General features: G+C 39.1%; 2 protein-coding genes across 3 annotated transcripts in view; one reads left to right on the forward strand and one right to left on the reverse strand.

Annotated features, from left to right (window-relative positions):
• Positions 1-9,190: 9,190 nt before the first annotated feature.
• On the reverse strand, positions 9,191-15,066 carry LOC126484259 (beta-1,3-galactosyltransferase brn). Its single transcript, XM_050107678.1, has one exon. It carries the CDS (start codon positions 14,754-14,756, stop codon positions 13,593-13,595), a length of 1,164 nt encoding a protein of 387 aa, XP_049963635.1. The 5' UTR covers positions 14,757-15,066; the 3' UTR covers positions 9,191-13,592.
• A 211-nt stretch (positions 15,067-15,277) lies between these two features.
• The window catches only part of LOC126483613 (retinoic acid receptor RXR), a 141,425-nt gene continuing 138,486 nt past the window's right edge, over positions 15,278-18,216 (forward strand). Inside the window, exon 1 of one of the 2 annotated variants that reach the window (XM_050106655.1) lies at positions 15,278-15,413. In XM_050106655.1, coding sequence (XP_049962612.1) covers positions 15,395-15,413 — 19 coding nt within the window. In that variant the 5' untranslated portion in view covers positions 15,278-15,394. Of the gene's footprint in view, positions 15,414-15,807; positions 16,032-18,216 lie in introns of those variants that run through there. The other variant, XM_050106656.1, reaches the window with a different exon arrangement.

Consider the following 18,216-nt stretch of genomic DNA (forward strand, 5'->3'; position numbering starts at 1 on the left):
GATTTTAGCTGCCATTTTCGAGAGATGGGTATTGTATGTTGAAGGTATTTCAGAGTGTTGCAGTATTGGAGTGTGATCTCTAAATGTGATATTAGGTTCATAGTTTGCGTGCTTTTTAGGTATGTGATAAGTTGATGCACTGGTCTTTTGAGGCTTTGATCAGAGAGAGTTGTTTGAAGTATCCATCCAACATCTTCAGGTCTGATGTTAGTATTGCTGTGAATGACAAAATTCCTAAATGCAATCAGTTCTAGGTACTTTTATTAGTAATCACCACTTCAACTGTTACAGTGGCCATATCATTTTTGCAGAATTTCAATGGTGCCATCTAGCTGGAAACCCAAGAGCTTTCCTTCAGCAATATTCTTAATAGTCTACATTCACACAGTGGAGTAAATATTAAGCACAGATTGCCAAGACTATTCATATTGCTTCCAAAGTGTTTTGAACATATGATCACTTGCTCTCCAGAAATCACCTTGAATGAATGAACTGTGGAATCTTTCATCGAAGCCACATTTACTTTGAATTTAATGTTCTCCAAATGTGTTAGGTCATTTCTTGCCATTTACTTGTTAAGTAGTACGTGCACATATCTGAGATATAATAGAGGCCTGCCATTAGCTCTTCCTCACTGTTGAAACAATAGCAAATCAGTGTATCAAAATAACTAATCCATGCAGGTTATAGTGTCGAACAGTTGCCAAGCGTGTACTTGTGTTCCAGGAAGTATACCAGATGACTCATATTAAGTCTTCCATCGAGAGAAACTGTAATGTACTGGTGCTGTTATTAAGCATATTGCAATCGGAGACAAAGACAAGCTGCAAATAAAGGAAATACCAGGTTGGAAATAAACAATTATGAAAAGAATAGATGCTATCCACTGTGAAGGTGACACTTGAGTTGCAGATAGGTACAACGAAAAGACTGTCCCACACCTGGTTTTGGCTGAAGCGTCAGCATACACCCCCCTCCCCCACACACACACAAGGCAAGAACACCTCAGGCACAATGGCCACTATCTCCAGCCGCTCTGGGCAGACTGCAGGCAGCATTGAACGAAAGCAAGAGTCAGGATTTAGTGGGAGGGGGGGCTTGGAAGGGGTAGCAGAGTACAAGTGGGGCGGGGAGGGGGGGGGGGCAGGGAAGAAGAGGGCTGTCTGGCAGTGTACAACAACTAGAAGGTGGGAGGACAAAGTTGCCTTGTGCAGAGTTAGTAAGCTGTGGGGGAGGGGATTGAGGAGTGGGAAAGGAGAGCAGCAGAGAGGGGAAAAGACTGGTGGGTGCATTGATAGAGTGAAGTGCACAGTGAAGGTGAGGGGATGTGGGTTGGGAGGTGATAGGACAGTTGTAGTTGTTGTTGTGATCTTCAGTCCTGAGACTGCTTTGGTGCAGCTATCTATGGTACTCTATCCTGTGCAAGCTTCATCATCTCCCAGTACCTACTGCAACCTACATCCTTCTGAATCTGCTTAATGTATTCATCTCTTGGTCTCCCTCTACGATTTTTACCCTCCACGCTGCCCTCCAGTACTAAATTGGTGATCCCTTGATGCCTCAGAATGTGTCCTACCAACCAATCCCTTCTTCTAGTCAAGTTGTGCCACAAACTCCTCTTCTCCCCAATTCTATTCAATGCCTCCTCATTAGTTATGTTATTTCCCTATCTAATCTTCAGCATTCTTCTGAAGCACCACATTTCGAAAGCTTCTATTCTCTTCTTGTCCAAACTATTTATCATCCATGTTTCACTTCCACACATGGCTACACTCCATACAAATACTTTCAGAAACGACTTCCTGACACTTAAATCTATACTCGATGTTAACAAATTTCTCTTCTTCAGAAACGCTTTCCTTGCCATTGCCAGTCTACATATTATATCCTCTCTACTTTGACCATCATCAGTTATTTTGCTCCCCAAATAGCAAAACTCCTTTACTACTTTAAGTGTCTCATTTCCTAATCTAATTCCCTCAGCATCACCCGATTTAATTTGACTACATTCCATTATCCTCGTTTTGCTTTTGTTGATGTTCATCTTACATCCTCCTTTCAAGACACTATCCATTCCGTTCAACAGCTCTTCCAAGTCCTTTGTGTCTCTGACAGAATTAAAATGTCATCGGCGAACCTCAAAGTTTTTATTTCTTCTCCAAGGATTTTAATACCTACTCCAATTTTTTCTTTTGTTTCCTTCACTGCTTGCTCAATATACAGATTGAATTAACATCGGGGATAGGCTACAACCCTGTCTCACTCCCTTACCAACCACTGCTTCCCTTACATGCCCCTGGACTCTTATAACTGCCATCTGGTTTCTGTACAAATTGTAAATAGCCTTTCGCTCCATGTATTTTACCCCTGCCACCTTCAGAATTTGAAAGACAGTATTCCAGTCAACATTGTCAAAAGCTTTCTCTAGGTCTACAAATGCTAGAAACGTAGGTTTGCCTTCCCTTAATCTTTCTTCTAAGATAAGTCGTAGGGTCAGTATTGCCTCACGTGTTCCAGTATTTCTACGGAATCCAAACTGATCTTCCCCAAGGTCGGCTTCTACTAGTTTTTCCATTCGTCTGTAAAGAATTCACATTAGTATTTTGCAGCCATGACTTATGAAATAGATATTTCGGTAATTTTCACATCTGTCAACACTTTCTTTCTTTGGGATTGGAATTATTATATTCTTTTTGAAGTCTGAAGGTATTTCGCCTGTCTCATACATCTTGCTCACCAGATGGTAGGGTTTTGACAGGACTGGCTCTCCCAAGGCTGTCAGTAGTTCTAATGGAATGTTGTCTACTCCCGGGGCCTTGTTTCGACTCAGTTCTTTCAGTGCTCTGTCAAACTCTTCACGCAGTATTGTATCTCCCATTTCGTATTTATCTACATTCTCTTCTATTTCCATAATATTGTCCTCAAGTACATTGTCCTTGTATAGACCCTCCATATACTCCTTCCACCTTTCTGCTTTCCCTTCTTTGCTTAGAACTGGGTTTCCATCTGAGCTTTTGATATTCATGCAAGTGGTTCTCTTTTCTCCAAAGGTTTCTTTAATTTTCCTGTAGGCAGTATCTATCATACCCCTAGTGAGATAAGCATATACATCCTTACATTTGTCCTCTGGCCATCCCTGCTTAGCCATTTTGCACTTCCTGTTGATCTCATTTTTGAGACATTTGTATTCCTTTTTGCCTGCTTCATTTACTGCATTTTTATATTTTCTCCTTTCATCAATTAAATTTAATATTTCTTCTGTTACCCAAGGATTTCTACTAGCCCTTGTCTTTTTACCTACTTGATCCTCTGCTGCCTTCACTACTTCATCCCTCAGAGCTACCCATTCTTCTTCTACTGTATTTCTTTCCCCCATTCCTGTCAATTGTTCGCTTATGCTCTCCATGAAACTGTAGAACCTCTGGTTTAGTCAGTTTATCCAGGTCCCATCTCCTTAAATGCCCACCTTTTTGCAGTTTCTTCAGTTTTAATCTACAGTTCATAACCAATAGAATGTGGTCAGAGTCCACATCTGCCCCTGGAAATGTCTTACAATTTAAAACCTGGTTCCTAAATCTCTGTCTTACCATTATATAATCTATCTGATACCTTCTAGTATCTCCAGGCTTCTTCCATGTATACAGCCTTCTTTTATGATTCTTGAACCTAGTGTTAGCTATGATTAAGTTATGCTCTGTGCAAAATTCTACCAGACGGCTTCCTCTTTCATTTCTTACCCCCAATCCACATTCACCTATGTTTCCTTCTCCCTTTTCCTACTCTCGAATTCCTGTCATCCATGACTATTAAATTTTCGTCTCCCTCCACTATCTGAATAATTTCTTTTCTCTCATCATACATTTTATCAATTTCTTCATCATCTGCAGAGCTAGTTGGCATATAAACTTGGACTACTGTAGTAGCTGTGGGCTTCGTGTCTATCTTGGCCACAATAATGCATTCACTATGCTGTTTGTAGTAGCTTACCCACACTCATATTTTTTTTATTCATTATTAAACCTACTCCTGCATTACCCCTATTTGATTTTGTATTTATAACCCTGTATTCACCTGACCAAAGGTCTTGTTCCTGCTGCCACCAAAATTCACTAATTCCCACTATATCTAACTTTCACCTATCCATTTCCCTTTTTAAATTTTCTAACCTGCCCACCCGACTAAGGGATGTGACATTCCACGCTCCGATCCGTAGAACTTCAGTTTTCTTTCTCCTGATAATGACGTCCTCCTGAGTAGTCCCGGCCCAGAGATCGGAATGGGGGACTATTTTACCTCCGAAATATTTTACCCAAGGGGACGCCATCATCATTTAACCATACAGTAAAGCTGCATGCCCTCGGGAAAAATTATGGCTGTAGTTTCCCCTTGCTTTCAGCCCTTCGCAGTACCAGCACAGCAAGGCCGTGTTGGTTAGTGTTACAAGGCCAGATCAGTCAATCATCCAGACTGTTGCCCCCTGCAACTATTGAAAAGGCTGCTGCCCCTGTTCAGGAACCACACGTTGGTTGGCCTCTCAACAGATACCCCTCCGTTGTGGTTGCACCTACGGTACGGCCATCTGTATCGCTGAGGCACGCAAGCCTCCCCACCAACGACAAGGTCCATGGTTCATGGGGGGGGGGGGGGGCAAACTGTTGAGTGGCGAGTGTGGGGACTGTAGGTTATCATTAGCTGAGTCTGGCATAATTTTGGGACTAGAGAAAGTTTAGTAAGGATAACTCCCATCTCTGCAGTTCAGAAAAGCTGGTGGTGGAGGGGAGGATGCAAATGGTCCAGGTTGTAAAGCAGCGGGTGGTCTGGCCTCTGATGAGGGAGGATAAGCCTGTGACAGGACTGGAGTAGGAAGTGCTGGCTGGGTGGATTTGGGAAAGTCTTACACCAAGGATATGATTCCTGTGACAAGAGGCTAAGAAGACTGGGAGGGACTAGGATATTGTGGAGGTTGGGTGGGTGAAGGAACACCGTTTTAGGAGGGATAGGAAGAATTGTGGGTAGTATGTCTTTCATTTCAGGACATGATGATGGATAATCCAAACACTGGCAAAGGAAATGGTTGAGTTGTTCCAGCCAAGTGTGGTGTTGGGTGACAAAGTGGATGCTGCTTTGTAGCTGGTTCTTGGGGATCATGGGAGGATTGGGGGTGTGTAAGGATACGGCATGGGAAATCAGTCTGTGGTCTGCGGGTACTGCCTGTCTGTGAAGGCCTTTGTGAGACCTTGAGCACAACGGGCAATCGAGTTCTTGTAACTGCAGATAGGCCATCCATTGGTGATGTGGAAGGGATAGCAGCTGTTGGAAAGCAGGTACTGTTGGTGTTTGGTGGGTGTAATGTAGATAGGTGTGGATGGCGCCATCAGAGATGAGGAGATCGTCGTTCAGGAAGGTGGCATGCAGGGATGAAGGGAACAAAGTGAGAGAGATGTTGAGATTCTGAAGGAATGAGGAGGGGGATGCCTTGGCTCCAAGTCCAGATGAAGATATTGTCAATGAACAAGAACAGACCAGGGATTTGTGTTTTTGGAAAGCTAGGAAGATTTCCTCTACATGACCCATAAACAGATTCGCATAGTGTTGTATCATGTGGCTGCCCATGTCTTTGCGCAGGATTTGTTTGTATACCTTCCCTTCAAAGGAGAAATAGTTGTATATTATGATAACATTAGTAAGGTATATGAGAAATGAGCTATTGGGTTTGGAGTCTGAAAAATTTTGGGAGAGGTAGTGTTCAACAGTGACAAGACCTTGGGCAAGAGGGTCGTTGGTGTATAGAGATTCAGTGACGAGAAGGGATCCAAGAGGTAAAGCGGAGGGGATGTTGGAGGGTTGAGGAAGGAAGTGGTTGGTGTGTTTCATGTAGGAGGCTAGATTTTGGGCGGTTGGTTGAAGGTGTTGGAAAATGAGGGCTGAAATTCTTTCATTGGGGGCACAACAATCAGCAACGATGGGTCATCCAGGATTGTTGATTTTGGGGAGCATGTATAAGGTGGGTGTACATGGGTGAGGAGGGAAATGGACTCAAGGGAGAGGTTCTGGGAAGGGCCTAAGGCTTTAAACAGGGATTGGAGGCTATGTTAGACTTCTTGAATGAAATCACTCTGGCACAGTTTATAGGCAGAGTAATCAGACAAATGGCAGAGGTCTTCCGCCAGGCCGGTGAAATCAGGTGCATTGTATACCATCTCCACTACAATCATTGCACATATTGATATGACTACAAACCAGCTGTCCACCAGGATGAATGACCACCGCCAAACTGCTGCCAAGAACACAGAGGACCACTCTGTGGCACAACATACAGCTGAATATAACATGCTCAATTTCAATGGCTGCTTCACAACCAGGGCCATCTGAAACCTTCCCTCCACCACCAGCTTTTCTGAACTCCACTGATGACAGTTACACATAAAACATATTCTCCATACCCCAAATTATGCCATGTCACCTTCAACCTAGTGTTCCTCCACCCAACAGTTTGCTCCCTCTTTGTCCTCCTCCCAACTCCTTTTCCTTCATCATCACTGTATGCTGCTCTCTGCCAACACACCCATCAGTCTTTTGCCCTTCTCTGGTCCTCTCCTTTTCTAATCCCTGCCATCTAGTCACAAGTTCTTGTCAGACAGCACTCTCCTCTCTCTCGCCCCCTACCCCCCCCCCCCCCCCACTTGTATCCTGCTATCCCTCCCTCTTCCCTGCCCCACTCCAGATTGCTGCTTTCATTCAATGCAGCAGTCGCAAACTGCCCAGAGAAGCCAAAAATAGCGGTCATGTATGCGTGGGGCATGAAAGTGTTGCTTTCTTTTCTGAAGAAGGCTTTGGCTGAAAGCTCAGTGTAACGGTCTTCTCATTGTGCCTGTTTGCAGCTCAACGTGTCATCTTTACAGTTAGCAGCAATCTGTCTTTTTCATACTTGTTGACAGTACTGTAAAAAAGCACAAAAAAGTGTCATACACTACGATGTTGCAACATTCAGCCTGTATGGCCGGCAACCCATCTAGCACAACAATGCCGTGGACTGCTTACCTGCCACGCAACTGTTAGTTCCTGCGATATCCTGCTGTGCGACAGTATTTAGGCCTGTGCACAGCCATGCAAAATCAGTTCACATCGAGCCATACATCCGATTGTGTACGATGCCACCGCCAACCAGCTGCCTCCTTGACAGACACAGTCTGGTCTCTGCAGCTCTGCCAGTGGTCCAGTCTCTGTGGTTGGATGTCGTAACCTGGTTCACAAACTTTGGTACAACATTGACTGTACTCTGTTCTTCCAAGGATCTATATCATTGTATGTATACTAAAAGTATACTCTTGTATAATGTGGTTTCTGTGTGCAGCAGTAGACATTTGTAAATATTAGCTTGTGGAAAACTCGACCAAGTACGAGACTTTGAGTAGTTGAACAGAGGTCTTCAGCCTGTCAGTCATTTTTGAATGTTGATCGTGTTTGGTTTGTATGAGCATACTGTTTTTTTCCAACAAATTATATTTGTCAGAAATTAGTGACTTCAGTTACATCTATGGCAGATTCTTTATATACGGGGTGTTTCAAAAGGACTTTACAATTTTGAAAATTCATAAAAATTAATTCACAGTACCTACAAAGGTGATTATAGTGTCAATTTGTGGGAGATACATGTATTTCACAAGCACTGAATTGTACCATAAGGAGTGCTAGTGACAGTTGTGTTAAAGAAGGCTGCCTTCACTGGGCCTGAGCATGCTAGCTGCGTGTTTTGGTTTGAAGAATCAAAATTGGTGACAACAGTTCAGTGTAATTTCCATATCAATTACACATAAGATCCTCCTAGTAGGCAGACAGTTTATGAGTGGCATAAATGTTTTGTAGAAACAAGGTGCTCGGTAAGACATGGGAAATCATCAGGTCGTCCAAGCACATCTGATGACGTAGTGATGAGTGAGTAAGACAACGTTTTGTCAACAGCCCTGCAAAATCAACCTGGCATCTCACAAACTGCAAATCCCACATACGACTGTTTAGCATGTGTTGAGAAACCATTTGCATTTGAAACCGTACAGATTGATGATTGTACAAGCAATAAAAGACAATGATCAAATTGCTCGCCAGAACTTCTGTGCAGATATGTTAAATCGATTACATAAGGATGAACATTTCTTGGACAAAATAATCTTTTCTGACGAGTCAACTTTTCATTTAAGTGGCAAGGTTAACACACACAACTGCAGGATTTGGGGCAGTAAAAATCCACATCAAACATTGCAACATGTTCGTGATGGCTCTAAACTGATTGGATGTGTGCAGGATAAGCAACAGAAGCCACATACAACATCTTTAGTTTAAGATAAAAAAGCTTATGTTTCCCTAAAAAAATAACACTAATCCCAACTCTGTATCTTTTTTCAATAAATATATATCAATTTTTAAAGTTTTAAAGTCCTTTTTGAAACACCAATTGCTATACAAGTGTATTTCTCTTTGGCCTCTACAATAGCATGCCGACATCACCTTCACTAACAACCTTTCAATAATTTTCTTATTCTTCGTGAGCCTTGAGAGATGGCAATCCTATTTGCAGCTCAGCATCTCCGCTATATCATGAGTAGGAACTTTCTTTTTCATACTGTTCCATTCCATCCTGGAATTTCCATCGTTTGACTGTTGTAATACTGTTAAATTATGGTCTTTGATGATTATATAGCTCAAAAAGTATGTTCAAGCAGTGGACAGTGTAGTGTCAGGATCAGATAGACCGTCCTTGGGCGCTTTGATGAATGTTGGGTTACTGGCACATGACATAATAGAGATGGTGCTATTGGTATGAGAATGCTTTGTTCAGGCGCCAATGCTGTATGTTTGGCACCATAAATGAAAGCTGAAATGACATGCAAATTTAATTGCATTACTGCAGATGTCTGTCACTGCAATAATATGCTGTCAGGATAGAATTAATCCAGACCACTAACAGAGCTCCTGTAACCTTAAATTTCCACATCACTATATTTCTTATTTTTTCAAAAAATTTGATATTAATTTGTGTCCTGCAGCACCACTTCACTTTTTTCGAAATTAGTAAGGGCCTGACTGAAATATGAGATATAATGTTCATTTTGTCACTCATGTGTCTGTCAATGATTGGCAGTTTAGTTTGCAGCATTTTTAGTACTACTTTTATTAAACATTTTACTGTGTTTACAATAACTTTCATACAAATAGTTTTTTAAACTGATATAACACAAAATATTTCAGTACAAACATAGAATTATGTGACATACAACTTATGGACGGCTCAGTTGTATTTTATGCCTATATCTGGATCATAATAACAAAGTATGAATAGAACAACGAAACACACAAGGTAACATGTGTCGTCCTTAGCATAAGTTAGATTAAGTAGTGTATAAGCTTAGGGACCGATGACCTCAGCAGTTTGGTCCCCCATAAGTCCTTATCACAAATTTCCAATTTTCCACAAGGTAACATGAATGTACAAAAGTTGATAGAATGTTTACTTCTTTGAATAGATGGATAAATTTCTAGGTTCAAATGATACTTTCATTTGTATCTCCAAAAGACAAAGATATAAGCTGTGGCAAAAGTAAATCCTGTGTCACTGGGTAGATAAGAGTGGAAAATTAAAAAGTAAGCAGCAATCTTGTCCCATTTCTGCTATGATCAACTTGTGTGTTGCTTAATACACATGATTTTGTAATAATTTACATCCCTATATAATACGAAAGGGTGAGGTAGTCTGAACTATAAAAGTTAGGACTATTGTTCAGTTAACAGAAGGATTGGGGGTATGAGTAACCACGGCCTTTCAAAAGGAACTATTATAGCATTTGCCTTAAACAACTAAGAAACCTAAAGACTTGTCAGACTAGTACAGGGATTGGAAGCACATGGCTCCGAATTTACAACTTTAACATTAATGAATTGTTTCCCTTTTCGGAACAACTGACTGCCTAACATACCTTCCCATACTACTGGTGTACATACTCAGATACAGATCATTAAAGTTCATGTGACATCACTAAAATCTATATTCTCAGTTTAGTACTCTTTAATTTTGTCTTCATCACACACTTTCAATAATAAATAAATAAATAAAAGACTGTTAGTTTTTAACAGAGTTGCCAATGTACATTTCAAAGAACTCTTCTGTTATATGAGGCAGATCCTGCGCAGTCTTACTTTCTCCTTTCCAGTTCTAACATAGACTGGTTCATTTGAGGGAATGGGACCAAACAGTGAGGTCATTAGTCCCCATCGGATTAGGGAAGGAATCGGTCATGCCCTTTCAGAGGGACTATTCCCAGCATTTGCCTGAAGTGGTTTAGGGAAATCATTGACTAGAGTTTCACTTCTGTCAATGTGTTATCTTCCTACACCTAGTATAAGAATCAAGAATCGAGGCTTCATAAAAAAATTAAAATGAAAAATAAAAATTCTGTGTAAATGACAGAAAATACTGAAGACAAGACACACTGTTGTAAGCAGTTTAGAAAAAACGAGTGTTAACAGTGGATAAATTTCTTTTTTAATAGGTGAAAATAGGAGTTTCCCAGTAACATTATCATAGAAAACAAAATACCTCTCATTTGCAGGAAAATACAATGACAAAGGTGAAACTATAATCTTACTATCTTACCATGAAGTTATAACTTACTGCTAGAGGTGGTGGTGGTGGTGGTGCACTTCAATGAAGCCACACTTGTGACCCATGGGAGTTAAATTAGAAGTCTAAAAAATACTGCAAAAGTCATTCACAAATTCTACTTGTAATCTAAAATTGTATGGCACAAATGGCTGGAGGACGGGAGGGGGGGGGGGGGGGGGTGAAACCTGGTGCCAGCACTTACCCTACTTCTCTCAAATAGCATCAGAGGGGCGAAGAACTTAACGTTCCCATACTACAGATGGACCACCATCAACAGAGCCAAATGGCCTCACTTCATGAGACAATGTGGAGACATTTGGGATTTAACACAGGACATAATTTTGCATATTTTTAAGGCACAAGCAAAAGTATCGCACTAGAAGCGAGTTATCTCAGATCTTTTTCCATTAGATGAATATTCTTTTTACATATATTTTAACGTACTTTTCAATGAATAGGTCCTTGTACCATTGCAAAATGAGGTATTAAATTTTTGAACCTACCTGGATTGAAAATATGCACCTTCCATCAAATTTAGACTACGAGTTCTAATTACAGTAGCATAAGGGAGAACTGAATTTTTTAATTGGTTCATGGCACTGGAACATTATGACTAATGCCAGATGAAAGAAAAAATTACAAATCTCATATTTCTCTCAATACAGTTATATGACCAGAAAACAGAAGAAGTCATTCTGATGTAAGGAAATGTTTTGATGAATTTAGTATAGGTAAAATAGCAAATGCAAGCATTTAATGAAAACAAGAGTGTTAGCTAGTCTGAGAATTCTAACATTACTTCTGCCTACTGATCCTGATTCATACAGTACAGTTTGCGAAGGCTAATGTCAGTGGTCCTCATAACTACTACAAAACAATTGTTTAAAATATAAAACATGTCAGACCTGTTATAAAATATATCTCCAAAATGTGTATGTAAAAAAGTTAGTTGGTAGGCAACAACGAGAATACAGAAGAGTCCGATTCCACCCGTCTGCTTTGACCTATGGCATCACCAATATGGCGGAAACAACCATTCTTAACGTCTCCAATATGGCGCTTATGACATCATTACATAAACATGCCAACGGACATGAAAATACATATAAAACCAACAAACATCTCCCTCCAAAAATATAATGAGACTAACTGGACAAGTGTGGGAAATTAAGGGTTTCTGGATGGAGACAAACTAAATATAAACACATACACACACCATGATCCCGAACCACACAAAATGATGACCTAAAAACACCACAAAATTCCCAAATTCCGCTACAATTGCAATATCAACAGGAATCGCTCACTTCCCTTCACCTACAGAGCTCAATCGCAATTGTTGATACCATAAAATAAAAACCAACTATTCCAAAAATTATAATCACACCATGACTGTCGATACCACAAAACCAACACCTAAAACAACAAAAATTGGAATATGACACTTCCCTTGACCTATACAGGTCAACAGCAGCTCATGACACCAAAAACCACATATCTCCAAACTGAATTAAATGACTTACCGCGCGACAAACATCAAAATTTCCGTTCTTCTACAACAGTCACGACCGATAAATGCGCACTTCAAGCACCAACACCCAAATGAACCCAATACACAACATAACACACGGACCATATACACACCACCAGAGGACACCAACCGCAACAAGACGCATCTACAAACACAACACACTCATAAACTGAACTCCATGCCATCATGACGTCACACACAACAACACCCTTACATCATGGGTCAAATCTGACGGGTGGCATCGGATGCCTCCGTTGACAACTATAATTTAGTTCAATACATTTCTTATGTAACTCAGGAACATTCTGGACAAGTAGAAATAATTCATCTCATCAGCAGAATTTCTGCTTTATTAGTTCCTGGTTCTTTTTTACAATTACATTATACATGCTCTGTCAGTCTTTTGGTTGTGAGATTAACAACATCAGTCCTAATAATAAAAGTTTACCCAAAATGATCCCTGTAATTAACAATATCACTGCTTTCTTCTTTAATTTCTGGCTCCACTTGTTTAACATCTCCATTATACATTCTTTGTCAGTCTTTTAGTGTGAGCTCAGGAACATCTATTAAAGTTAACAGACAATGAGCCATCTTGTTCACAAGATTTGAAATACTCCATTTAGAATACAATAAAAAATTATATCGTAATTCAATTTGCTAATTATTTCAACCTTGCCAAGACACCAACAGTGCCTTACTGCTAACATTTGCTTCTTTTCTGCCTTTCAGTAAAATAATGATTACAGTGAAAACTTAATTACAAATTATTTCTACTAAAAAAAATGGTCTAAATGAAATATGATTAAAACTTGTTCTGCATTGTCTGTTAACACCATAAATGAGATCTTCTTAATTGTAAATGAGCAGTGAATTTATATATTTTTACATTATCAGTACATTATCTTAAATAGATCTTAATTATAACGTTTACCTTGGACGTAAGATACAGAGGTTGTCACAATGAATGTGTTCTACAAAAAGAGTAGGTGCAATAAAAAAATTCCACTCAGCTCAAAGTTTTTCCATCACTCCTGTACTGCTACATCACATGCATCACTTGGATTCTTAAAATGAAAAAATTTGGAATTGGCATATCAACTATAGCACCAGACGATATATAAGCAAATTCTTTGTCAGTCACACTGGCAATAATATCAGCTAATTACTCACCATTTACATAATTATGAGTATTACAGATTGGTGAAATTCACTATTACTGAATGGATGTCACGCTTTGTCATTTACAAGTGATGTTTATATATTAGATAACTGATTTTCCACAATATTTAAAATTAGTTAACATTTTTGGCTATTGGACTAGATTTAAACATCTACAGTTTTATTTGTATGTATAAGATCTGCCTCCCAGCTCCAGGTGACACCATACTGAATTAAAAGTATTTATGCATTGCCGACACTTCTTTGCTCATTCCATACTCTGATTATTTCATCAGGGTCAGAATAACCATGTGAAGCTATTACATAATGGTAACTATAGACATTGTAATTCATTTTATAAAAATGAAATTCACTGCAATGAAAAGGTTCAATTCCCAACTTTTTTGCCAAAATTCCCAAGTATATATCATCAAATCTGAAATGTTTTGTGTACAGACTAGCATAATACATGTCAATTAGGGCGTTGCGGGAAAGAATGTATGCTCCTGCAGTGACGTATGGGGGCCACATATTATATGGGTATTCCGACAATGGTACATACCACTTACTGCTAAAATGTCTCTGAGGCGAAGATACAAATACATACCCTGCAAATAAAACAACATCGTCAGCCAATTCAAAATCTTGAAATTGATGTAAGCGTCGCATCATCTGACCAGAAGTACTGTATTGCATGTCGTGTGAGGTACGTCCTTCAATTACGTTCCGTTTTTCGCGTCTCCTTAGTGAAATGACAGGAGTCTCTAAATATTCCGGGTAGTGAGCCGGATTCCGTATAAACCTCAATACATTCTTTGTTGATACATACATGTCATCATCACTGAAAAAATAGAATTGCGCATTGGGACAATATGCGAAAGCCCATGAGATTCCCATCATTGTCTTAATAGTGTTATTGAAATAATCATCGATGAAGTTTGCCTGCACAATGTCACCATGTCTTGCGCTTTCTTTCTGAACTTCTTGTAGCAGTTTTCGATCATCTGCAGTCACACCAAGAACAAAAACTGTTCTGATTTGCACGTCAGAAAATCTCTTTTCAAATCCCCACGTTTCTCGTATTGCCTTTCGGCGTTGGAAATTAGGCAGTGCAGATTTTACAATGTATACTATTCGAAGGACTTCTTTGGCTGGAGTGCTACACTTCTTCGTGCACGCAGAAATAAAACTATAATTGTACACATTGATTGGCTTAACGTCAGGTGTTTCGTTATTCTTAAGCTGGTCTACAAAACGTCGTACATCACCCTCATACGGGTAGCTGAAGCTGCTTTTATAATCTCGTTCTAATAAATGCGTGAACAGCCCGAAATAGCCGAAGAAACACATAGTCACAGAAAATAACAATATCCATTTCTTACTTACACGAAAGGGTTTTAATCTCATTTTACATTATTGGGAGATAACGAACCGGTGTCACAACTGAAAAACACACTGCACAACAAATCACACATTTAATCGATGGATGATATAAACAAAATATCTCAGCGCCCACTTTCGAAACATACATGCCTGAACAAATGAATATCTCTACTCGGGCACTATAAACAAAACTCCGAAGAGTATACTCATATTACTACCTGTTCAAATAATGCACATTCAGAATGAAGGACTGAAGTATATAATTTAACTATAAATGGCATTCACATTACACATGTAAGAGAAATTTCCGTACGAACTGATAAAATTCATTGAACTTACGAAAGTATACGGGAAATTTATTTGAATCAATAAGTTTGACTAATGAGTCAAGAGAAGTATTGCATAAGTAATTATTTTCGTCTCGTCTTCACCATTAAACGCATATGAGACTGACACATTTTCTAAAATATGATTTTTATGAGGGATGTATTCGAGGATAGAACATCATATAATGATCGTTCAGAGTTCAACGAACTTAATGTTTGTGACAGAGATCCGGCCATGTTTGTTGTACTGCAAGTGGGTTGAATATTATCAGTTTGTAGGCAGCTTGAGTGATTTTGTACTGTAATTTTGCGTGAAGCAGTGAGAAACTGTAAGGAATGGAAGGAAGTGAAAGAGGTAAGTGCTTTTTCAGTTCTGTGTCATTGTTCCTGTTTGACACTTTTTGCGTCAGGGCAATGGCAGTGTCAGGGTCGTGAACAGAAATGGTTCAGTGACCGCAATTATGTGTTTTCTTTTTCTTTGGGCAGCATATTTCTCAGAAAAATAATTTCAGTTTGACAACGAAGTCGGAATTCAGAGCCAAAACATGTCGCATTTAGGTGTTTTCTATTAAATATACTTTCGTTTGTTGCTAGAAATAATTTTAGATTTTCCAGCAATTATCAATATAACTCCACATGTCTGCTTTACTAAATGGTATAATTACGCTCTAAGCAGAAACTCTGGTTGACCCTGAAGAGTAGTTTTCACAGTTGTCTCAGAAGTTAATTGGATGTGAATTTCCTTAACAGTTTTCAAGTACTCGACGTCAATTTTATTTCTTCCTGAAACCTTAGTTCACTGCGCTTGTAATGTTAGTGTGTTCCTCTTTGTAAATCCTAATCGATAAGTTTACACTTCTCGGGAAAGCGTGCAAATAATAATCCTCGCAGGAAGCTAAAGTGATAAATTATCATTATCAGTGGATTGGCTGCAGGACACTTCAAGGAACAATGCTGGTCATTTAGCTACTAAGTAAATAGGTTTTAGTTTTTTTTCTAATTATTGCATATCTAAATGGAGTTCACTGTAGAAACATATCGGCACTCAGATTAAATATGTGTTTGAAATCTGAATTTAGGAAACTTTTTCAGTGACGTAAAAGTATGGTGATTGAACTGCAGGTCTCACTAGACGGAACACAGCACTATTTCAGTGTCAGTTACCAGCACATGGCGATTTATTCACTTCGTTGTTGCAAGTCCAAATACACTTAGTATCACAGAACTGTTGCAGACATTATACATGGATCATTGAGACACCAATCAAACAAATAAGATTGAGTTATCTACTGAACAAATTAACAGTTTTGTTTTAACATTCTGGCAGGAATACAGTGTGTTACGTATTTTCAAAACCTTGAACTGGAGTATTTCGTTGTCTTATTTTCTGTGATCCTGGTACTTCGTTGAAATGTAACATTTTCTGTGTAAATCTGTATCTGACTGTCATTCTGGAACACTGAATTGTAGCTCTGAACGCAAATGTTTCTGAAAGGTATCTCAAAGAGCATTGCAGAAAAATCACAATGTGTTCTGGTAGAGATTATTACAAACAAACAAAAAATTCTACATTACAAACAGGTCACACAAAAGCCAAGTTATTTAGTAATATAAGATCAAAACTGTAACCAAATTTTGAGATGACAAACTCCTGAAATGTCAGTGTATTGAACTGTCTTCCATTAATTTTAACATTATTAATAATTCATATTTTTGTCTTTGTTGATGCATCTTGTCAAACTTTTAAATTTGAATATTTAGTAACAGCATATGGTCTTGAGTCACTGTGTGTTTTGGAACTAAAATCCATGGTTCTCAAGTATTACAGTCCACTTTCGATTTAACTGTAGGCCTGCTGTTACCCTAATTCTGTGTTTTGCCATTACAAATAATATTGTAATTTTGAGAGAATAGAAATGATGTGCAAAACTAACACTACTAGTGGCCCCAAACGAAACAGACTAAATCTCCACAGACGTATGACGTTGCCAGACATAGCACCATCTTGTCGCAACTCTTAAGTTGACAGGTAGTATCAAAGGCTAAAGCTGTCTCAGATATATTGCTACAGTATTAGTAAGTGTAATTTTAGAGTGATACTTCATGCTTTTCTCCTTCCGTTTTCCATGTGCATTAGTGAAAAACCAATATGTAACTTTTACCAAATCTTTGCATTGTGTAGGCAATGGTTTTGAAGTTAGCAAGGTTGTCTATGTCCAATAGTTACTTTGTGATTGTGGAACTTTTGGAGTGAGGGTTTGTCAGGAGTTACTTAAAGTAAGATGGTGACAGAATGTGAAGCTAGCAGCCAGTGGACCAGAGGAGCCCATCACACAGTCACTGACAGGAAATCTGTGTTCTGCCTCTTTCATAGTTTTTGAATTCGTGTAAAAGTAATGGTTGTCTTATTTTAACAGCTACCAAGTAAAAGCTATATTAGATATACTAATCAAATGAATTATGTTTCTGCTATAAAATGTAAATATGTCATAGTAAATATAATGAATAATTAGTGACCAGATTTAACATATTGCAAGATAAATAGTCCGGTTTTGTGGAGGTGGAAGTAAACACTAGTACTTTTAATTTTGATTCAACATTTCCATCAGAAGATCTGTGCTAACAGCCAAGTCAAAATTTAACAAAAATTGCTTTACACTGAGGTGACAAAAGTCATGAGATACCACTTAATACTGTGTCAGACCTTCTTTTGCCCGACGTAGTGCAGCAACTTGATGTGGCATGGACTCAACAAGTCATTGGAAGTCCCCTCCAGAAATATTGAGCCATGGTGCCTCGGTACCTGTCCATAATTGTGAAAGTGTTGCTGGTGCACAATTTTGTGCATGAACTGACCTCTCAATTATCTCCCATAAATGTTCACTGGGATTCATGTCAGGTGATGTGGCTGGTCAAAATTTTCACCTGATTGAATGAATGTCCTGCAAACCAGTCACGAACAATTGTGGCTCGGTGTAATTTAGCATTGTAATTGACAGAAATTCCATTGTTGTTTGGGAACATAAAGTCTATGAATGGCAGAACCAGAGGACCCAGTCCATTCTATGTAAACACTATCTACACAATTATGGAGCCACCACCAGCTTGCCAGTGCCTTGTTGACAACTTTGGTCCATGGCTTCATTGGATCTGCACCA

This window comes from Schistocerca serialis, chromosome 6 (genome assembly GCF_023864345.2).
Source record: "Schistocerca serialis cubense isolate TAMUIC-IGC-003099 chromosome 6, iqSchSeri2.2, whole genome shotgun sequence".
NCBI classification, from domain to species: domain Eukaryota; kingdom Metazoa; phylum Arthropoda; class Insecta; order Orthoptera; family Acrididae; genus Schistocerca; species Schistocerca serialis.